Source organism: Microchirus variegatus, assembly GCF_963457635.1.
Source record: "Microchirus variegatus genome assembly, chromosome: 1".
NCBI classification, from domain to species: domain Eukaryota; kingdom Metazoa; phylum Chordata; class Actinopteri; order Pleuronectiformes; family Soleidae; genus Microchirus; species Microchirus variegatus.
The window spans coordinates 28,464,879-28,486,836 of record NC_139802.1 but is presented as its reverse complement, the minus strand read 5'-3'; the positions used below and the strand labels follow the sequence as shown (position 1 = coordinate 28,486,836).

At 40.3% G+C, this 21,958-nt stretch overlaps 1 protein-coding gene across 6 annotated transcripts in view; it reads right to left on the bottom strand.

Annotated features, from left to right (window-relative positions):
• Nucleotides 1–21,958, bottom strand: part of dmd (dystrophin) — a 304,958-nt gene that overhangs the window by 136,671 nt on the left and 146,329 nt on the right. For 5 of the 6 annotated variants that reach the window (XM_083892996.1, XM_083892990.1, XM_083892991.1 and 2 more), the window contains exons 10-18: nt 20,151–20,279; nt 16,105–16,200; nt 15,876–15,974; nt 14,615–14,796; nt 13,160–13,310; nt 9,605–9,724; nt 3,238–3,339; nt 2,541–2,648; nt 2,279–2,458 (exon numbers count right to left, since the gene is read on the bottom strand). In XM_083892996.1, coding sequence (XP_083749122.1) covers nt 2,279–2,458; nt 2,541–2,648; nt 3,238–3,339; nt 9,605–9,724; nt 13,160–13,310; nt 14,615–14,796; nt 15,876–15,974; nt 16,105–16,200; nt 20,151–20,279 — 1,167 coding nt within the window. The remainder of the gene's footprint in view (nt 1–2,278; nt 2,459–2,540; nt 2,649–3,237; nt 3,340–9,604; nt 9,725–13,159; nt 13,311–14,614; nt 14,797–15,875; nt 15,975–16,104; nt 16,201–20,150; nt 20,280–21,958) is intronic. The other variant, XM_083892994.1, reaches the window with a different exon arrangement.

The window sequence follows — 21,958 nt, the reverse complement described above, 5'->3', positions numbered from 1 at the left end:
TGTGTGTGTTCCACTTGAAGTGGTAGAGTCTGCCCTCAAAGTTCATTCCTCTGATTATCTCACTGATTATAAGGGACAACTGTGAGAGGGAGAGACGAACAACTGGGTCGTGATGAATGCGGAAGCCCTGCAAAGCCTCCAGAAGCAGAACCTGCATCCATTCAGCACTAATGTTCATCAATTATGCTGTTCACACAAGCTGGTTTCTCTGCACAGTGGGTGCACACAGGACAGTCAGTGGTGACTGTGTCATTACCTCACACCACCACAAGTTGAAAAAAAAAAGAAAAAAGAAATCTAGAAAACTTTTCCAGGATCCGACAACACTGAATCCAATCGGGAACCAGAAGTCCACAAAGAGGCGGTCCAATCTGTTTGTGGGGTTTGTTGGTGAATAAATGTGGTGACGTAGGTGGGAGGGATGGTCATTCTAATGCCTGCAATGGACAGGACGTTAGCCAACAGATGATGTAGCTGACAGCAGGTTCAAGCATCCCCCAAATGCAATCCTTCATCAATGTGCTATAAAGTGTGCATCTATATATGTTGTGCTTGTGTGGAAATAGATAATTATACTATTTTTATTATGTACATTTGAGGTAATTCTGTCTCCTTATCGTGGTGGAGGTGTTTGAGGGCAGGGGGCATTTTGCCTGGTAGGGTCTCTTACGGCAAATTGGTCCTAGGTGACAGGCCAGACAAAGAGCGATTCAGAAGACCCCCTCATGGAGAGTATATCAACGAATTAGTGTATTTTTTATGCTTGGGGCCAACCCAGGACACGCTGGAAGGATTATATCTCTCGGCTAGCCTGGGCATGCCTTGGGATCCCCCCAGAGGAGCCGGCGGAAGTGGCCGGGGAGAGGGCCGTCTGGACTTCCTTGCTGCCCCCGCTAACAGGACCCGGATAAGCAGAAGACGACAACAAGTCATTTGTAACCAGGCCTGAATTTTGAATAAATATCTAATTGGGGATATTTTGACTGAAATTGTGGTTGCGATACCATTCGCGATACAAGAGGGATCATAATAATTCTCACTTTCATTTGAATCACATTTTAAAAATAATGAGCTGTGTGATTTTGTGCAGATCCGTGAAAATAATAGAATGTGTATAGGCCAGGACAATATTAAATCTCAAAATGCTAATTTTATCACACATTTTGGCATTAAACAATATTCGGGGCATATGCAGGAATCCTGAAGTAAATTTCAATACCTTTTTAAGACTTTTTCAGGACCTTCTCAAAATATTGTAAGACCTTATCGTCACTTCAAGCAACAATCAGTTACACAAATTTAACTTACAAAATGGCTTTAGTTTGCAATAAACTTACATTTTCCCATGTCTGACGATTTTGGAGTTTGTTTTGTGTGATTTCTAATACTATTTCGAGCCAGGAGGAGCGCGTTTGTTCATGTTGCAAGATGCGTAACGTCACATCGATCTTGCAGGGTGAGCATGCATGCACATGGTTGTTTTTCACAAACGCGGGGAGGGAAATAAAAACATTCATGCATACTTTTTGCAGTCAAACTCCATGGAAATCGTGATTAAGACATTTTAAAGGGACACTGTGTAGTATTTATGGGTTTATATAACCCCAAATCCACTTTTTTATACATATTATGTGCTCCTGCATTGTCTAGTCGTTGTATAAAAGTTTTTGTTTCATTTTCGTAGTGTTTCAAAAAGTCATGTAAAATAACATGGTCGCGGGCCGCGGTCGCATAGCCACTGTTAGCAGCGAGACGCCATGTTTCTACCAGAGCCTGTAAGGACAAACGCGAGAGAACAACTCAAGCGTTGCTTTACTTGTAGCGGAAGTCCCGCCTCCACTCTCTCCGCTTCGTCTGCTACAACCGCGGTAGCTCGCCCTCTCCCTCGCCTCACGAACCTCATCTGCTGACACGGAGAAAGACAACGAGGACGACGTTTGACCAGCTGAGGATACCGTAGCGCTCAGGGAAGGGAGGGGGTGAGCAGAGGAGCAGTTCTTTGTTGTAAATTTCAGCCTCTCCTCTAGATGGCACTATAAACTACTAACTTCACCTGTAAGGGCTTTTAACTTTTAATAGCGTTTAAGACCACCCTGAATATTGCACCTCCTGCGATTTGAAATTTGCAGCAAGCCATATAGAGATTTTGATAAGCGTTCGATTAACTGTTCAGCGTTATAGGTAACCGTAATGCAATTTAAAAAAAAAAATTTTGCTTGGATAAACTCATGGATAATTCATTTAGCTATAACTCTTTTTTTTTAAATGTGTGGTTTACCTGGGCACTACTCAACTCCAGACTGTGCACCAGTCGGTCCCAGCGTTGGGCAAAGTTGTCCAGTCTGGCCTCCAGTTTGCTGGCCACATCTTTGTTCCTCACACTGGACAGCAGGTCCTGACTCATGGAGCACAGCTTGTCCATGGTAGGACGTTTCACCTCCAGGTCTGCCTTCACAGCCTGCAGGCAGACAAAACAACATATTTCATATAACATAGTTGCACGGGAGTCAAAGCTAGGTTTACAGGGATTCGATTCTCACAGCAAGGCGGCGCAGGCATGCTACCATCTCTGCCTGGTCTTTAAGGTTGGAGGTCTTGATGGAGCTCACAAGCTCTTCCTTCTGAGTCAGCCATGAGTCGAATAAACACTGTGAGGGAAAAGATGAGGAATTAAGAGGAGAGGAGATTTGTTGAATGATGGATTAATGTCAGAGGGAAAGACAAGAAGAAACAAATCTTATCACATCGACGTCGGTGCCTTTAAGGTCACCGTCTTCTCTTTTGTTTGTTTACAAACTGCATTCTGCTCCTCCTGAGGCTGAATGCTGTGATATCATCTCCCCTCTGCTCTGGATTACACTGTATATATTTATCTCAGCAAGGACGACTGATTTGCAGCCAAAGCCTCAGGTGATACTTGAGTAAGCACTTAGTCGAGGAAAGAGGAAACATTCCATTTGGCTTATTTCCAAATGTTTTTTAATAATTGATAAAATTAAATGTGATTCTTATGGCTGTCTAGGAGACTTTAAGTCCAACAATGCCTCATTATGAAACACAGTGGAGAGATTATTCCATGATCAATCTGCACTTATCTATGAAACTAAGTTTTAAAGTGGACTCCTGATATAACTAGTCCCACAGTGTGGCACATTACACTGTTTCAATCTTATAATTCCTTTTGTATTAGATTTAAGTTTAAGTTAATTGTCTTCACACACACATGCACAAACATACCTGTTCATTAGTGAAGTGCTGCCATTTCAGTAAAATCTCCTGTAGCAGAATCCAGCGTTCTTCTGTCCATTTACAAATGGCTGCCCAGCGATCACCGAGCACCTGCAGACACACGCGCCAAAGATTTACGTCACTTTGCCTCAGAGGATAATGGATTTACATTTTCATTTGCCATTTTAATTCTTTCAGCTGCCAAAAATGTAGTTTGGGTCTTGTTTCTTTCTGCCCCAGAGGGACAGAGCTGGTCATGAAGGGCATTCATTTGAGAGACAGGAGAAAAATATCTCATATATGTGAATAGAGGCCATGGACTGCAGGATTAAAATCAGACCACCAAAATGAAGGAGAAATTATTTTTATTTTACAATATTTAAATTGATAGTTTGTTGTAATAAAAGTGTGGTACAAAAAAATAAGGAAATAATAAGGGTTATGAGGGTTCCAAAAGGCTCCTTCTACAAGGGATGAGGTTCTACCTGGAGCCATTTGCTTCTGAAAAACCCTTTCCAGAAGGAAGGGTTTCGGAAAGGGTTCTTGGTAACACTAATGATTCCAGTAAGAACCAGTTTGATCCAGAGAACAATTTAAAACCCCTTTCCTGAATAAAGGGTTTTAAAAGGGTTCTTGGTGGAACCCTCCAAAAGTGTCCCAGGTGGAACCTTTATAAAATGGTTCTACCTGGAGCCAAAAAGGGTTCTCCTATGAGGATTAGTTGTTATTATTGTTATTATTATCCTGTATCTTAGCTAATGCAGAATTTTTGCACATTGAAATGATCTTTGATTCTTTCTGTTTCAAAGCATTCAAAATCTTTATTTGTTTACACAATAGGTTAGGACCAAATGTATGGAGACACAGCTGTCAATTTACATTTATGGTTGTCCTCATACAGCACAATCGGCCAAATTATGTGTAATCATGCTAGCACTTTGCATCTAGGCAATAAAACTGAGGTGCACCCTTGGTAAAATGCCGCGGGAATAATACACAACTGTTTATATGGACATCCTGGTCATTTATATAGTCATATATTCAGGCTTTACAAAATGATCATTTTAGGTATTTTTCAAAAAACATAATAAATCTCATATTTATAAAAAGAAAATATATATATATATATGGGAGTAGTGATTTTTGTAGCCAAGGGAACTCTAAACTGTGACATAATTATTTCCAAATTCAATGTGATTTTATCATTTTTTAGCAGTTTTTGCTCAGATGGGTTTATATAGTTGGTGAAAATTAAATAATGACATAAGACACTCTATACTGCAGATACGTATCGCCTCTGTAAATACATTTAAACGGGGTAAACAGAAGCGCCGCCTACATGCTCCGTGTGTTAAGGATTTAAATGACCAGTTCTGTTATTGTGACAGAACCTTGCGTACTCCACATTTCAAAGCCATTTTTGTTGACATATATTTTGAGTCACATTGTGCAATAATATTGATCACAAACAAAATTGATTCCGAATTGTGAAATTTTATGAGAAATTATTCCAGATTTAATAAACAAAACCCTCCCACTCTAGCACCCCTCATCATGCATGTCAGTCACAACATCTGTACACTAAATTATTCATGCAGTTACCTCATCAGTCAGTCATGTGGCAGCAGTGTCACTGCATGATGACGGGTCATTTAATGATTGTTGGGTGTCTGACAGGACTGCTGTAGCTGCTGATCCCCTGAGACTTTAACATATAACTCCCCAGAGTGTCTTTGTTTTTCAAACACAATTTAGTAAAATAAACTAAATTGTGCTTTGTAGTGCTGCTGTGCCACACACACACACACACACACACACTGGTACATGGAGCAGCTGTCCTGCAGGGGCTCTGCCCTTCACAGACACCTTAAGTCCACTGTTGTTAAAGACAATTTGGTGAGTGGAAGGTGAAGTTAGGGATAAAGGTTTTCATCAGTTATTCACTGCAAGTGTATATTTCATGTGCACATATCCAATTGTCACATTGTAGGGACATAAAAGGTCAGTTTGGTCAGTGAGTTGCTGGGAATGACAGGTCTCGATCATCACCGTTAGCAGATGACCACATTTGGAAGTGAGCAAGTAAAGTAGAATAAATAAATAAATACATAATGTATTCAGTCTCTCATTTTAATTGTCTTATGTGATAATGAACCAAAGTAAGTTTAATGCTCTGCTGCTTCCTCTCAGTTCAAGAAAGGATGGTTTACTCTCACTCATTTCCATCATTATTTATTAAAATTACCATATTTTTTCACATCACAATGATATCACTATATCAGGACATGCTATCTCAAATATCAGCTATTGCCTCCATGTTAGGACAGCTACTACTAATGTTAAAGGTGCATTATGTAATAAATTTGAATCAACTGGTCATAAAATCCTCCTAATATGTCACAGAGACTGAGGAATAATGTTCATATAACAAACTGAACTCACCAACAACAACAGTACAGCCAAAATATTTGCATTAAAAAAATATTTTGCAGACTGCAAATCATGTTTATGTTTTGAAATCATGTTTTGGCATGTGGCGCCACCTACCCCCTTCTACCAATCATTGCAGTTTGTAGAGTCTCAGCTGCCGAGCAACCACGGGTTGCCAGTTACGTCAGAAAACAAAACCTAAAAGACCTCAGTATTTTGAATTTGAATGTAGTAACCGTTTTTGGCCACATACTTACATATGGCACCTTTAAAAATGATGACAGTTTCAATAATTCTTGCCTGTTTTTGGACATATTAGCGATGGTAAGGTCATGGGCAGCCAGTAAAAGTGTATTTTCTTTGTTTTGTTTGTTTACTTTTCCTGGACTCTGCACTGCATTGGCGGCTCGAGGCCGATTGAGTAAAATGAAAAAGACACTCTTCTGTTCCATTTAACTGGCAAAGAGAAAATGCACAGTGTGTCACCTGAACAAAGTCATCCCACTGACAGAGCAATAGAAAAGGGAGAGGGTGGCGAGGGAGGGGAGGAAATGAAAAGACAATGAGATGCAGAAAAGTGAGTGAGCATAGACAGATGTGGAGAGAAAGGCTCAGCGGGTTAATCTCACGATGAATAGGCTGTAATTAATCAAGTGACAGACTTGAGCAGCATGGGGAAACCAGGGAAGGCACCTTCTTTTCTTTTCCTTTTTTTTTGCTTTTTTTAAACATTTCAGCCCTTCATCTATTTAGCTCTCTGATCTGGTATTTAGTAATAAACTACACGGCAGGAAACAGGGCCAGTTAAGCCTCCATAGTCATTAAAAATAAAGTTAAATGAGGAATTATATTATAGTTCTAATGGTATTACACTTTGCATACAGTACAACCAACATGTGGTCTGCATTGTTATAGCTTAATATGACATGAATATATGTGTTCAAATTAGTTTTTGTAGAAAGGAATTTCCCACTTATGTTTGGGAAGATAAATTCTATTATTAGGCTTTTATTCTTTCAGGATAGATGAGTTTATTCTCTCCACAGCACTTTTCTGTTTTAGTTTCAGAAGTATCCAATATCCAAACATCTTAATTTCCTGTTTGTGTACATTGTCAGCTTTGCCAACATCTACCTTGGCTTCCTGAGAGATCATTTTTAAAATTCCTCAACAATAATACCAAGATGACTTTCCATTTTCTCTCGCTTGCCATTTCCCACAGAAAATACTGACTCGAATTGGCCGTGTGTGATTGTTATCGTAAACATCTATTTCTTTATTTTGGAAGTTCAATTGCGGGGTCTAGACAGTCCCCTTTTCCAGGCCCCACATCAAACTAAACTAGTTCTAATATCTGATTGAATTAAAAAATGGACTGAAGATTTGCAACACTGTCAGTCTGGTTCAGAATGCTGCTGCCTGAACAATCACCAAAAACCCCCTCTATTCCCCATATCAACCCTGTTCTGCACCAGCTCCATTGGCTCCCGCTCCATCTCCACATTGCATTCAAAATCCTCCTGCACACATTCAAAGTCATCCATAACCTTGCCCCTCCATATCTGTCAGACCTCCTCCACATTGCCACCCCATTCGCCTGCCTCACCACCATAGGGAGCAGGGCATTCCAGCCACTCTGCCTGCCGACTCTTGAACTCTCTACCACCTGACATCAGAAATATATGCATTTTGTTTTTTATTACTAGAAGAGGGGTAGTATTGAAAAAGGATGCTTCCCAACTCCCTAAGTTGAGAAAATCTTCATTCTTTTTTTTTTGTTACATGCCCACCAGAGAGACTTCGGCCCCGTACCAATACTGTATCTCCCCTAACCCTACATTTTTGCCCCAACCCTAATTTTTTGCACGTACTCGTGTAGGGGGGAGCAAGGGGAGTTCAATTTTGCCATTATAAATCAACCCTCAAAATGTAGTGAGCTCTGATGTGGGCTTAAAACGAAGTGGACGATGAAATGACCCATGATGCTTTGCGAATTCAGTGAGCCGGCTGTTATTTTTTCAACAAAGATGGCGGCCACATCTGCAGAGCAACAATTTCCTTGTAAGTATATTTTTGCAAATAAGCACGTTACAATGTCGAAATGTGTTGGATTATGTTGGTTTGATATACATCCAAAGTTGAGCTTTGAACACTAATGAAAGCAGCTAGCTAACTAGCTAGCTAGTGGCTATTTGCCGAGTGCTTCGAGAGAGTATGCCCATCATGTAGAGCTACATGAAGAAGCACTTGGCAAATAGCCACTAGCTAGCTAGCTAGCTCTGCTACATCTGAGTAGTTTTGTCAGTGTTTTGGATGTATGTACACAGCCACCACAACAGGCAACAAAACAGCTGGATCCGCCGGCATTTTTCCTAAATGAAAATAGTAGCACACTCCACTGGTAGAATTGTAACTGTGACATAGGTTAGCACGTTTGCTACGTTCACTACAATACTTTGCATATAGTGGTGTCCCAATTCCATAGGGAAGCCACTTCCCTCAAAGAGGGGAATTTACAGTGGGCACTCCAAACCAAATGGATATTTTAAGGGGAAGAAATGGGACGGGGCCTTGGTCGTGTTAGCTTAACTGTTTGTAAAGATGGCGGACACTGTTAACATTGTGGGAATTGGGTCCCGCCCCCTACTGGTGGGTCTGAATAGTGCAGAATTAGCATTGCAGTTTCAAGCCTTGGACCAAGTGCCATTGGTGGGCATGTACAAAAAACAAAGAGGAAAGAAGATATTCCTTGACTCAGGGGAAACTGAGGTTGGGAAGCAAAAATACTACCCCTATTCAAGCTAAATGTAAATCGGGGAAGTATTCCTTTAACTCTCTACCACAGTTCAAATCCAGACTCAAAACGCACCTGTTCTGACTGGCCTTCCCTACATGATCCTACTCCACATTATTATTATTTATTTATTTATTAGATTAATTTTTTAAATGGCTGCATATCTTGTTTACGGTGTGTTTGTGAAACAACTCGATGGAGGAAAAGAACAAGACTAACTCCTCCACTGACAATAGCAAAGGAGTCAATTGCCTTTTGAGCAAGGTTTCGCACTACTTGCTAAATTTGGTGTGATACATTGAACCACTGTGGGCGCCACTCTTCCTTTGGTGTGACATGAGAGGTCAACGCTTGTTTATTCTCACCTCTTCGCTTTCAAGTGCAACCAACAAAAGAAGAAAACATGTTCAAGAAGCTTATTAACAGCAACTTTAACCAAAACAAACTAGAGGTGAAAGCACCCTTCGATCTTTTCGGATGTTATTTCCACAACAAGCTCTGCGCTGTCCATTAGTGTCCATGGTTGTCTATTTCAGCGTGTCTTTATTGACAACATACCTTTCAATGACCGAAGCATGGATAAAGATGATATTAATATAACAGTGTCAACAAATGGCATCGTCCTGCAATTAACGCCACTTTGTGTGCAATTTCTGAGAATTTGCACCTGCTGTTTTGACCATTTTCACATTGATTCTTTGGAGTATAAGTGAGTATAAAAGTGGGACTAAATTCAGTTTGTTAGTGGCTAAGATACAGTATGGAGTATGGAGGATTAACAGCAGAGTCTGACTCCTGGCTGGAGTCTGTGTAATGATAACTGAAGTAAACAAAAGCAGTAGAAAACTCCAGCACCCACACACATACAAACAAAACAAGCACACATCAATGCCGAGGTCTAATTGCTGCACAGCAACAAGACAAAATAACACCCATTTAGATTGTTTTCCTTGAGAAACTATGCTGTGCTCTGCTGAGACCTTTGCCACGGAAAGAGTGAGTGAGCAAGTACGTGTGTGTGTGGGAGAGACAGAGAGAGAAAAGAAAAGATCCCGATAAAGGTAAATTAGCTCTCACTCTGTTGTTTAGTTGTATTTACAATGTAAGTATCTGCAACACAGATTTGATCTTGTGATGTGTATGCACACTTACCTGAAGTCTGCTCTCCAAGACTGCGGTGGCGCTGTCTCCACTAGATTCGTCCACCACCACCACCATGTGGGTGAGAGAGTTCACCCTCACCTGCTCCTGTTCCAAGTCCTCCTGCAGAAGCTGCAACACACACACACACACACACACACACACACACACACACACACACACACACACACACACACACACACACACACACACACACACACACACACACACACACACACACACACACACACACATACACACACACAAACACACAGAGAGGTCATAAGCCTGGGTTGATGCTAAGTATCTACTTTTCGCTTGAGATGGGTATTTGTAGGAGGTAAAGGTCAAAATTCGTGTTGTCGTCCAGAGAGCATTGACAAAACCAGAGTGAACTGAAGACCAGAGGTCCTCGCGCATAAAAGAGTGCGCAGCTTTCATACTGAAAGATGGCGTACTCACAAAATTTGTACGTAGGTAAAGAAATTCTCAGATTTATAAAACCGTGCGTACGCCGAGTCCTGCGCACCGTTTCTTTATACATTCCATCAAACGTGAAACTAAGCGTAACACACAACGCCCTTGTTCCATCCACAGATTAAAGGAGGAGAAAAATAAAAGAAAAAGAAGGAAAGTGCGCGATCAATACATCAATTTATGATGTATAAATTTGAAAAAACAACAACATTACTTTGTTTTTTTGGAATTAGAGATAAACATGAAGGAACTAAATGTCAGGGTCACCACGGGTGCCCTCATATTAATCTTGATGCTAAATAAAACTGGCTGTGCATTGACAGTTGAACCTGTGGGTGTTTGTTTTTCTGATGTAACATGTATGTTTAGACATGACTTATCCATTGAGCTGAATTTACAGATCATTTCAACAATCGATTGTGTTGTGGAAGCTGGGAAGGGGACGCATGGTTTATACATGAGGCCCCAAGTATTTTAGTGATTCCCCTGATTCCTGGCTCTAAAGGCAGCTTTCTGAATTGTATATGTCATGCAGACTTTGTGGCTCTGTTTGGAATGTGTACTAATTGACTCGTGTCTGTGCTGGAAAAATTTGCATCATCTAAATTGTTTGGCTGGTGCTCGCACTTCCCCTTGGAAAGTTGAACATTTTTCAACTTCGAAATTGCACGATTCAGCCTCATTCAACATGAATGAGCAGCGTTTGATTTCAAGTTTCCACTACGCACGTGCGAGTGCAGCATTTTATACCTCAGTCTACAGCATTTGCTCCTGTGCTAAACCCTTTTTTAAGTGAATGTCATCATGTTTTGTTCGCAGTGCTCCTAAACATTCAGCGGATTTGATATAAATTGAAGTAAAACTGTGCAGAAGTGTGACTGGTGGTAATTTAACCAATCTGGACTCACTCACTCCCCACACCACCCTTTCATGAGATAGAAAAGCCATAGCGCAAACATAACTGAATTTATAGTCAACCCACTCCAGTCATCCAGACTGCCGAATTGAACCCAGTGTACCGCTTAAGTGTTCAGTGAATTAAATTACGACAGCTTCTATGTAGGGAAGTTGGCTAATTGTTGTTTTGCCTGAGCCAGAGGAACTGCAGGCTTGCTGCTTTGAATCCATCCTGGCAGTGCCTCCTACTGAAATCAGGAATGTGTGAGTAGTCTGTTAATTTGGTGCTAACAGGATATTGGTTTGATGAACCACTGCCAAATAAACAACCGATGTCTACAGGGGTGCGGACACTGTACACCGTTTCACTGTCAACTTAATGTATCGATGGAAAGTTTTTTTTCTAACAACAGTCGAAACAGAAAACGTACAATAATGTGCGACAGTTGTCTGTCTCTCCTGTGCAGAAATGCACTGAGCACCGGAGCAGCTGCTCTGCATCTGCACCCACTGTCTCACTTACTCATCCATCGCATGTCAACATCCTCATCCTTCTGTCTTAACATATGGCATACCTCATGTGAGGTCAAGCAGTAAACAGATGCAGTAGTACTACCTTTCACTGATGGAATCATATATATTTTTCTGTTCTGCTTGTGGTAACCCTATTCCCTGATTTAGCCTAGTTCTTACATGAGCTGAACCGATACTGTTCAAAATCACTAACTCGTATATCAGAAAAACAGAAAACCTGATACAGTCCATAGTCATGAATGATTTACAGAGCACAGAATGTTATATTGTAAATAAATATCAGCGACAGCATTTAACTGAGTCATGTTGTGTGCTGTTTATTTACTCTTGAATGAAGTATTGGGTATGCTGTTTGTTACACAGAAGCTTGATGTGTTTCGAAATGGCTGGTGATGGAGGTGTTTTTAAACAAGACTGTTGTGGGGTTGCACTTACAGTATGTCACGTCTGTTGTTACTAAGCAACTGAAACCCAGAAGCTGCCAAGTTGACTGAAATTGCTGCTGCCTCACTGAATTAATTAACACATTCTTGGAAGAATACATCCAAACAAAGACAATAGATCACCAGCACCGCATTTCCTCTCACAGCAGCTTTGTGTAAATAATGAAAAAACAAACAAAATACAGGGGCACGTCTGTCTGATCATAAAAGGGACATATTATACCCTATTTCTCCAAGTTAAACTAGTTCCCTGGTGTCCTAACGAACATGTCTGTGACATGCTTTGGTCAAAATACGATAAGGATGAAGCACCACAGCAGTTCAATCACCCTGCCAAAACAGCCCTGTTCAGAACGCTGTTTAGTAGTATCTCTTAAAGGTCCACCTTAAAAAAAAAAGTAGAACAAAACTTAAGGGACAGGAAATGACATCCGCCACAGAGGCTACTGGGAGCTAACAGTAGTTAGCATTTGGAAAAGTGATCATTTGCAGGCTCTAGCAGGCACATTGCCATCATATATAACATGTATCCACTGGACAGATAAATCCTCCGAGGCTGGAAGTTTGTGTAGAACTCTGTGCTGCACTGTGGCGCCAAGAGTAGAACTTTTTGCGGACTTCTGGTTTTCGGATACTGTTGCCCTAGCCAGCACTCTTGCGTGTTTTACGGACAAAGCAGAACTCCGCGAGACAACAATCCCAGGAATTTAGCGCATTGTGACGTCCCAATGAGTGCAGAAGTCAATATTGTGTGTTTTATCTCCTGTACTTAGACTGAGGAGTCATCTTTTTTCACACTTTGCCGACTGATAGGGCCTCCGGAGTCCCAAATACAAGGATTTAAATGATTAAATAGTTGATTTTGCATAATATGTCCCCTTTAAAATAATGCATAATGTTTTCACATAAAGACTCTGCATGACTTTGTAGTCAACACTACTTTGCTTTACCTAGTTTTAATGGTTCAATCCAAATCTGCCAACTAATGGTGCAGTCACACTGAAACCACTATTAAATAGCTGTTGAATGAGGTACTGATGCACAGTCAGCTCCAACATTGGCCCTTGCTCTGTCAACCAGCTTGAGACACATGGACGTTCACTGTCACTGAAAACATGACACTTGTCAGTCACAGTCAGTGCTAACAATGTGCTAGTACCTCATGCAACCACATTTCAAAAAACCTGAACTATGCCTTCAAGGAGCAGCTTCCCACCTTGTGCTCTTCGACTTGGTGCTTGATATCCTCCAGGTCAGGGCCAAGCGGTTGAGCCTCCATCCTCTTGATCCTCGCCTCTGTCACATCTAACCAGTCAGTGAGCTGCTGCAGCTGCTGGTTCTGTAGGTTCATCAGGACTTCATGGAGTCTGAGAGTACGAGACATTTCAGTGTTTGTCATTACCAGAGTTTAGCGACAGTTCAGCAGTGAAGATGAAGCATTTGTGATGACTGCTGATTTGGAAATAAACAAAACCACAGTGTTGCCTGTTCTCATATTCTTCACTTCAACATAAAAGACCTTTGCTGTGTTGTGGTATTTAATAGTCTGGACCATCTTTTCAGATCTGAAGAAGATCTGTAAACGGGTAATTAAATGTCACTCAGTGTCAGTGATTGTTGTATCTATTGTTATGATAAAAGCTGATGTTCTTTGTATGTAGGCTACTGTAGGGATCTCCATACAGTGTGAAAAAAACGTATTAATACTTAGTTACTTACTCGCCTGCACCAAAGTCCATAGAGAAAATTAAGTTTTAGGTCACTGTGATGTGGATGATTTTATATAAAAATTTGCACAAGGTAGAATTTTAAAAACTTGTTTGTGTGTTATGGTGAGAGTACTTTCAAGCTCCGTTTACAGTTAATGTTTTCATTCCTCGTGCATGTTTTATTCCCCAAATCTCTGACCTGATTATTACATCATATACCATATACTGTTTTTGGAGTTGTATATTTGGAATGTTTGGTAGACAACAACCCTCTACACCAAAGCTAATAGGGGGGGGTGGCTTTCACAAACTTCCAATTTTATTATTGGGCTGTAAACATTCATTGCTTGTCCAACAGGAGGCATTAATCATGTCCAGCCAGGGTCTCTGTGGAGGCTAATGTGTGCAATAAGTCTCATTACCTGCCACTTTGATTGCAGCACTTAGACTTGGACATACCAACAGTATGCCCTGCCATTAAACTTTGGACTTGGACTGTTTTTACAAAAGTTTCACAGCTTAAATGCTGCCAACATTGCTTTGCTACATTCACTATCGATGGTTTCATCAAAATTAGGCTTAAGATAACAGACATTTTGGCGTAAACATGACCTAGTTCATACTATATTATTATTATTTATTATTTAACTATTGTATAAATCAAACCAAGCATTTGTGCAACGTATTTCCTGAAGACATTGAGGTGGTGCATTTAAATGATTTGAAAGACTCGTGGTTATGAATGTTGGAGTGATGTGATGGAAAAGTAGATAGAGTCCACCTCTACATTTGGAGGGGTGTTCAGGTGCTCTTCAACCATCTGAAGCAGCACTTATTATGGAGTGCAATGGAGTGCAGTTCATTGTTATGCTGACAATTTTACTACTTCATTCTTTAATCAAATCTATGTGTGTGTGTGTGTGTAAAAAAAGCAGTATATTATAAGCAGTGTATTGATGTACCTGCTCTGCCTCTCCATGCTAGCCACTCTCAGGTGCTCCCACCGTGAGTTCAGGAGATTCATCTGCTCTCTGACCTCCGAGTCCTCCTCCTCGCTCAGGTTACCCTCCCCCAGCAAGGCAGCGCCAGCCCGGAGGACCCGCCCCACTCTGCCCTGGTGGGTGGTCAGCTCCACCATGTACCCCTGATGAAAGATGGACACATGTCACATTATTATTTGAAGTGCCCTGCAGCTCAACTCGCTCTCAAGTGGCTCGCTCTTTCCTACTACTTTATAGAAGACAGTTTCACACCAGTTTTCAAACTGCTCATTCTCCTGCACCAAAGAACATAAGTTCAAAAACTGTAATTTTTAACTTGCTGGGACAGTCCGGACAGTTCTGAGGACGCATCAGGTACGCAGCTTGGTTATATAGCCCATTTATAAGCCTACGTTCTTTTCAACATGTAGCTCGAACTCTGTTTAGCAAAGTTGTTTGCAGCAGTGGTACTGTTGCAACAGCGCTGTTGGTCGTACCGGTTCATGGGGTAAATCCCATGAACTGGTGCGTCGTAAATTTTGTCCACATAGTACAGGGTATCTGCAGGTTTCAGCAAGTCACATTTAAGACTTTTTAAGACCTTTTTAATGCCACCTTGAATGAAATTCAAAACCAGGCCTTGTCTCGGTTGGCAAGAGATGTGAGCCAACTTTGAAAACGGATGTCGTCCAGCCAACTCTCAATAAATTTGCACTTACCCATAGACGCATGCAGATAACCATTTATCTGCATGCACCTCTACATCTCCTTCTCGAAGTCTCGAAAAAATAACACTAAATAATCCTGGCCAGAAAAATGTTGTACTTTTGAGTAATGTATTTAAGACCAGCATATTTTTTTTCCATTGAATTTAAGACATTTTAAGGCCTTAATTTTAGATACACTAATTCGTCTCAGCTTGGTCCCATTACAATAGATATATAGGAGAAACAAGAAACAACAGGCTAGTTATGAAAGTACCATTAGATAAATCTAAACAAAGGATTACAAACTCTGAAGTCGCAAAAAAAATCAAAAACAAGCCTCTGTCTCACAAAGTTCCCTGCTTTAATATTGTGTCCGATTAGTTTTTGTTATAAGGGTAATTTCAGTTTTGAACGTTAACATTAACAGTCCTGTATATTTGAGTAAAGAATCTGCAATAACAAGAGAAAATGAAATCCTAAGCAATAAAAATGCGTGAACAAAATGTTTGCCATTGAAACTCCTCTATGACTCTCACCTCATGTGTGTGGAACTGCTCCTTCACCTCCTCCACGTGGCTGGAGATGGGAGGCTGGGCTTGGAGGCCGTCTTCAGCCGACAGCAGCCATGTCAACACCTTGAAGTAATAAGTTGAAGAAACGTGCAAACACATGGAGAATAAAACCGTCAAAAGTCACTCTTTTCACAGAAAACAATAAACAACAAAAGCAGAAATCCTATTAGACCTCTCTGTATCACCATCTTACCTCTTCCAGTGCAGCCTGGTAGCTCTCCAGGCTGGTGGAGCCTGGTGGTAGAGGACTGAGGCCCCGCTGCAGCTCCTCCTGGCTTGGTGTCAGGAACTACAGGTGGGAAGGGAAGGGATAGATGGGCGGTAATGGGCAGATATGGGGGAGTGATAATGGAGAACAAGGGGGAGAGGGAAGATAGCAAGGGGTGATATTAGGGTTAGGAAGGGTGTTGAGAAGTTGAGGGAAGGGAGGAAAGAAATAAGGAGATGAAGCAAGGTAATAGAAAAAGAGGCAGGAAGGCCGAGACACGAGCGGAAAGGAAGAAAACAGATAAGATAGAGAAGGTTTCAGAGAGGACTCACTAGTGTTCGCCATTTCCAGAGCTGACAAGCAGTTCTGGCCTTTGTCCAACCTTAACAACTTGTCCTCATTCTCTTTGTTTCCCGCTCTCTCTATTTTCCCCTCTCTCTCTCTCTCTCTCGCTCCCCATATCTGTCTTTGTGTGCCTCCTGCTAATCTGGACACTAATAACTTCTCTCCTTTTATCTCGTCTCTGTGCTTCTCTTTCACTCCATTCTTCACTCTGGTAATAAGGTCCTGAAAAGATACACTGGGCCTATCCTTGGTGCTAACTGTCAAGCCTCAGTGCCACTGTCTCTCTCTTTATGTGTGGATTGTAGACCGATACGGTATCAAATGTTGGTCTAGCATGGAATTGCATTTATTGTTGGCTGTCAAAAGGATAGTTCAGGTTTTTTTTGTTTTTTTGTTGAAGTGTATATGTATGAGGTACTGACATAAGACACGCTGATACGCACAAGAATACAATATATTCACCACTTTATCTAATGTTTCACAGCCCTCTCTGTCTGGAAACTGACGTTTCTCACATCCCACAACAAAGTCCAATGAGAAAATCTGTGATTTTACATCACAGCACACAGTAGTTGTTGATCCACTGAAACTTCTATACGTGTTATTTTGAGACTGTGGTGTTTGAAAGCCTTTGTTGCCGAAGTGATACAAACATACACAAATATAGCTCCTGTGTCCCTGTCAGCTACAAATGTTGATTTTTGTTAATTGACTTTGGTGTAGAAGAGTGAGGAGCAAAATGAACCCTTTAAGGTACGCACCAAGAAAAAAGTAAAGGAAAAATAATTTCTCTTCATGTTTTATTCAACTATGATAACAATAACGACAATCAATATCTATCTAATAAAATAAGACCCTACAATATTTCAGATACAGTCCTCAACCAAACGGTTGAGACGTCTGTTCATAATAAAAGTACAACATTCAGAGAAGTCATATTAAGTGCAATTTCTTGATCAATAAATTAAAGTAATCATTTTAACAGCACTACCCCCCCCCCCTAATTTTTTACCAACATTAGCTAGCTTCTTAACCTTTACCATAAAATGACAAGTCAACTGTTTGGTAGAGCATGTTTTGAAAACATGATTTGATCCTTATAAGACTTATTTTTGTTGAATTAAGTTACATAATTCGGTAAAACAACTCCTCTGAAATGATAATATGTCAACAAAATAGTCTTGCCTTCAAAAGTCCCATCGATATGCACCATCAAAGGATGATGGCTCATTCAGGTTGAGTTCAGCTTGATGCATTTTTATAGTGACTTAAAGTGCGGTCGACCAAATAATTGAGTAGTAACTTAAAGGGTTAAGCAGCAAACATAGTTAATTTATCATAGACTGAAGCAGGCATAGATTGTATTAGGTGTATAAGGCTTTCGTTAAGTTGCTGAAATTTCTTCTTGAGGCCTGTTTTTATTGTGAGATAACATCTCTGTCACAGGCTGATTCAGGGCAGAGCTGACTGTGTCAGTACCTCAAACAACCACACTTTATTTCCAGAAAAATAATTGATCAAACTAAAATGACATGAGTGTGTGTGTGCTACATTCTGCTCTATGTCCTAAATTTCAAAGAACAGTGGGAGAGCTAAAAAACCAAGATACATCGAGCGCAATGCTGCGCTATTAAATATTTGACACTGTGTGAACACTTTCCACCTGAGTCAGAGTAAATTAGAGTCCACATTTAGTCGCACAGCACAGGGTGACAGCTCTGGAAATCCCTTTGAAATGTCATGTTTTAGGAACAGGGAGGAAGTAATAAACACCTGCACAAGTGGTTGTGTGTGTGTTGTTAAGCTGATTATGTGCAGTGGAACTTTTACTCGGTATTAAAGGAATAATCTGAGGATTTGGAAAATGCAATATAATAATTGTGCTTTTTTTTCCCCAGTTGAAGGTTCCTTAAAATAGATTAATAGTAGGTTGGACTAAGAATGAAGCTAGAGTTGATAGATGATGAGTTCAACTTAAAGCATCTAGATTGCCAGTGGGGACAGTAGAACAAAGAAGAACCTTATTTTAGCAACTTAACCCTTTAAGGTACTACTCAACCATTTGGTCGACCACACTTTAAGTCACTATATCTCATTTAAAAATGCATCAAGCTGAACTCAACCTGAATGATTGAGGTCGTCCTTTGATGGCGCATATCGGCTGGACTTTCGAAGGCAAGACTATTTTGTTGACATATCGTTTCAGAGGACATTGTTGTACAGAATTATGTAGCTTAATTCAACAAAAATAAGTCTTATAAGGATCAAATAATTTTTTCAAAACATGCTCTACCAAACAGTTGACTTGTCATTTTATGGTTAAGGTAGAGAAGCTAGCTAATGTTGGTACAATTAGGGGGGAAAAAAGAAAATGGTAAGTGTTGTTAAAATGATTACTTTGAATGTTGTACTTTTATTATGAACAGACGTCTCAACCGTTTGGTAGAGGACTGTATCTGAAATATTGTAGGGTCTAATTGATTGGCCAGATGTAACTTTCATACAGAATACATGTAACTAAATGTAAACAAATATACTGTAAAATAAAGGTAACTACTCTACTACTTATTCAATTTCACTCGTCGCATGATGCATATACAATGATACGCTGCGATCTAGTGGCGGGATGCCGTCACTTTGCAGGTAACACAATTGCCATGCATTATGGGAAATGTAGTTTATGGTCAACGCATGGCTTTAAGCAGCATAGACCTATTTTAACATAGATTTTTAAGACAAATTAATCACTTGCGGGCCACATAAAACGATGTGGTGGGCCACGTCTGGCCCCCGGGCCTTGAGTTTGACACATGTGTCATAAGTGAATAAAACATGCAAAGAAATTATTTTTCCTCTACTTTTTTTCCAAGACTACAACATCTAAATAAAATAATAACGTGAGACTTCAGCGTGAGAAGTTCACATACGACACATGACGCTGAGAAGTGATAATACTCACCCCACGTAATTAGTAATCTATGATTGGACGATGCTAAGGCAGATTGCTCTGCATCTTCCAGTCACACAGCTATTTTGAATTAGCAACCCATCAGCCAATCAGAAAATTCAGGTCCAGTCTAAAAATAGGTCTCCGCTGCTAGCACTCATTCCACACGCACAAAAAGTTTGAGACGAGATGGAAGTGGAAGAACACGGTCAGGTAATCAGTTCAATTACATAACTTAATTTATAATAAATCTATTCATTTGGTTTAGTGGAATTGGCCCTTTATTAGATTAACATGTTACCTTCAAACACTAACCAAGGTGAGTCTTTTGTTAAGTTTTGCTTGAGTCACCACTTATTATTATAATATGCAAGATCACTTTGATCTCATGAATTGTTAAACTAAATATTAGTAAGTTCACACGGTGAATTTAATGAAAGTATTATATGACAGGCACGAATATCAACACATTTCCAACTCAGCAATGTGTAGAATGTGTAGAATTTCACATAATCGTCAAAGTCGGTTTCCCATTTCACTTGATCAAATCATAAAAGACACTTTAACAAAGAAAATAAACAACTCAATCAACAAGGCTCGCCCCCGAGACTCCGTACACTGACAGTACAATGGACACTTTTTTTTGTAAGTTGCAAACAAGAGCAGACAAAACATGTGTGCAGCCAAAACATACACAGCCAGATGGACGCCTGCCATAGAGTGTTAGCGAGACACGGACCTGATCAGTAAAACGCCTCCTCTTTTGCTCGGGTGACTTGACATAGGCAGCCTGGGTGTAGGCATAGCTTTTATAGCGAGGCTGAGGGGAGGGGCTCCGCACTCGCCCCTGAGCCACACTCACTGTGATCTGAGAGAGAGGGACAGAGAGAGAGAGAGAGAAGGACAGAGGAAGAGAGTGGAGGGATTGGCGGGAGGGGTAGGAAACAGGCCAGATATGAGACAAAGAAAGAAAAGAAGAGAGGCAAAAGAATGCAAATCACAGAGCAAAACCACCCGAAAGCCAAATGATACAACATCAAAAGCAGAAAATGAATAGATATAATGAAGAAAGCAAAAAAAAAAAAAAAACAGACATAACATGAGGAGCATGTGATGGTGAGGCATTAAGTAAGAAAGAGAAGCAGAAAAGAGAAACATGAATAACCACACGTGACACTTGTTTCCATCCAAATTTGAAAATAATCGACAGAGGTAAGGTGCTTTGAAATCCCAAATTACTACTCATTTAAAACAAGTAATGAAGTGAAGCTTTCCAAGACTTCAAATTAAAGTTAATTAAAATGTATTTAATTAAATCATGATTAAAAAAACAAAAAAATAATACATTTTAAATTAAAAAATGTGTGCAAACTAACTTTAACTGTATATCATTTTTCATTATTTAATCTCTAAAAAGAGTAAAGGTGAGGCAGCTTAAAGTTGTACTAACCAATTACCAAGTATTGCATCAAAACGGTACTAAGCAACAGTACAAGGTGAAATACGCTCTTATTTTCTGTGTCTATTTCTTTTCTATTTCAATGAAAGGCCTCAGTGATGGCGCAAATAAGTCTTTGGATGGAAACCCAGCTGTGGAAAGTGCAGACATGAGAGGGAGACAGAGACAGGAAGAACAGATGTGTATGAGGACAGAATGAAAAACACACAGTCACAGCAGCACAAAGTCAAAGCGGATGCTATTGTGAGCAGCTTCTATTCCACACAACAGTGTGTCCAGGTCCTACACAACCCAACCAGACAGAGACAGGCTTCCTGACACACTGTGCACACCTGAAAGTCACCATGCACTTTAAATAACACTGACATCCTGGTTTTTTTCCCCCAACACTCACTTCAAGCTACATTTATCGCATCTTTATAATTCTGCAGTTTATCAGCTCCTGTTCTTGTCATTTGTTGGCAAACAAACAGCTTGTTCAATAATATTGTGCAATAGTATTTATTCAGTGAGGTCATAATGATCTTTATTGTTAGTGGAGGCACGAGTTGCTGAAATCTGTGTTTAACACTTGTTTTAAAGGTCACATAGAGTGGTCCTGTTGCACATAAATGTTAGTTATGGAGGTCTACTTACATATATTAAGTTGTTTTTATGGTCAAAATCCTCCTAGTTGCTGTAAATGAGCCGAAATCTGTTCTTATTGAAGCTCTCGTCAGAAGGCAGAGTGTGATGTGATTGGCCAGCCAGCGCAGAGCCTTCCCAACTGTCTTGTGATTGGCCAATACCCGGAAGTAACATAATCAGCACACCCGCTCTCAGAAGTGCAGCTCCCCCCTCTGGAACGGTGGATGCACTGCTACTCATTGTTTAAAAATAGCTCCGTCACAACTCTCCGCCGCAGTCTTGGAACTTCCAATCTAGGTCCGCATTAAATGGAATACCTCTTTAACACCAATATTATTGGGTGGATATGTTTTCTTTTTGAAAAATCTGATTGAATCGTTTCCCATTGGAGAGGAGTTTGTCTTACAACTATAACAGAGGGAAGAACCACAGAAAAGAATAGACTGAACACATTTAGATCA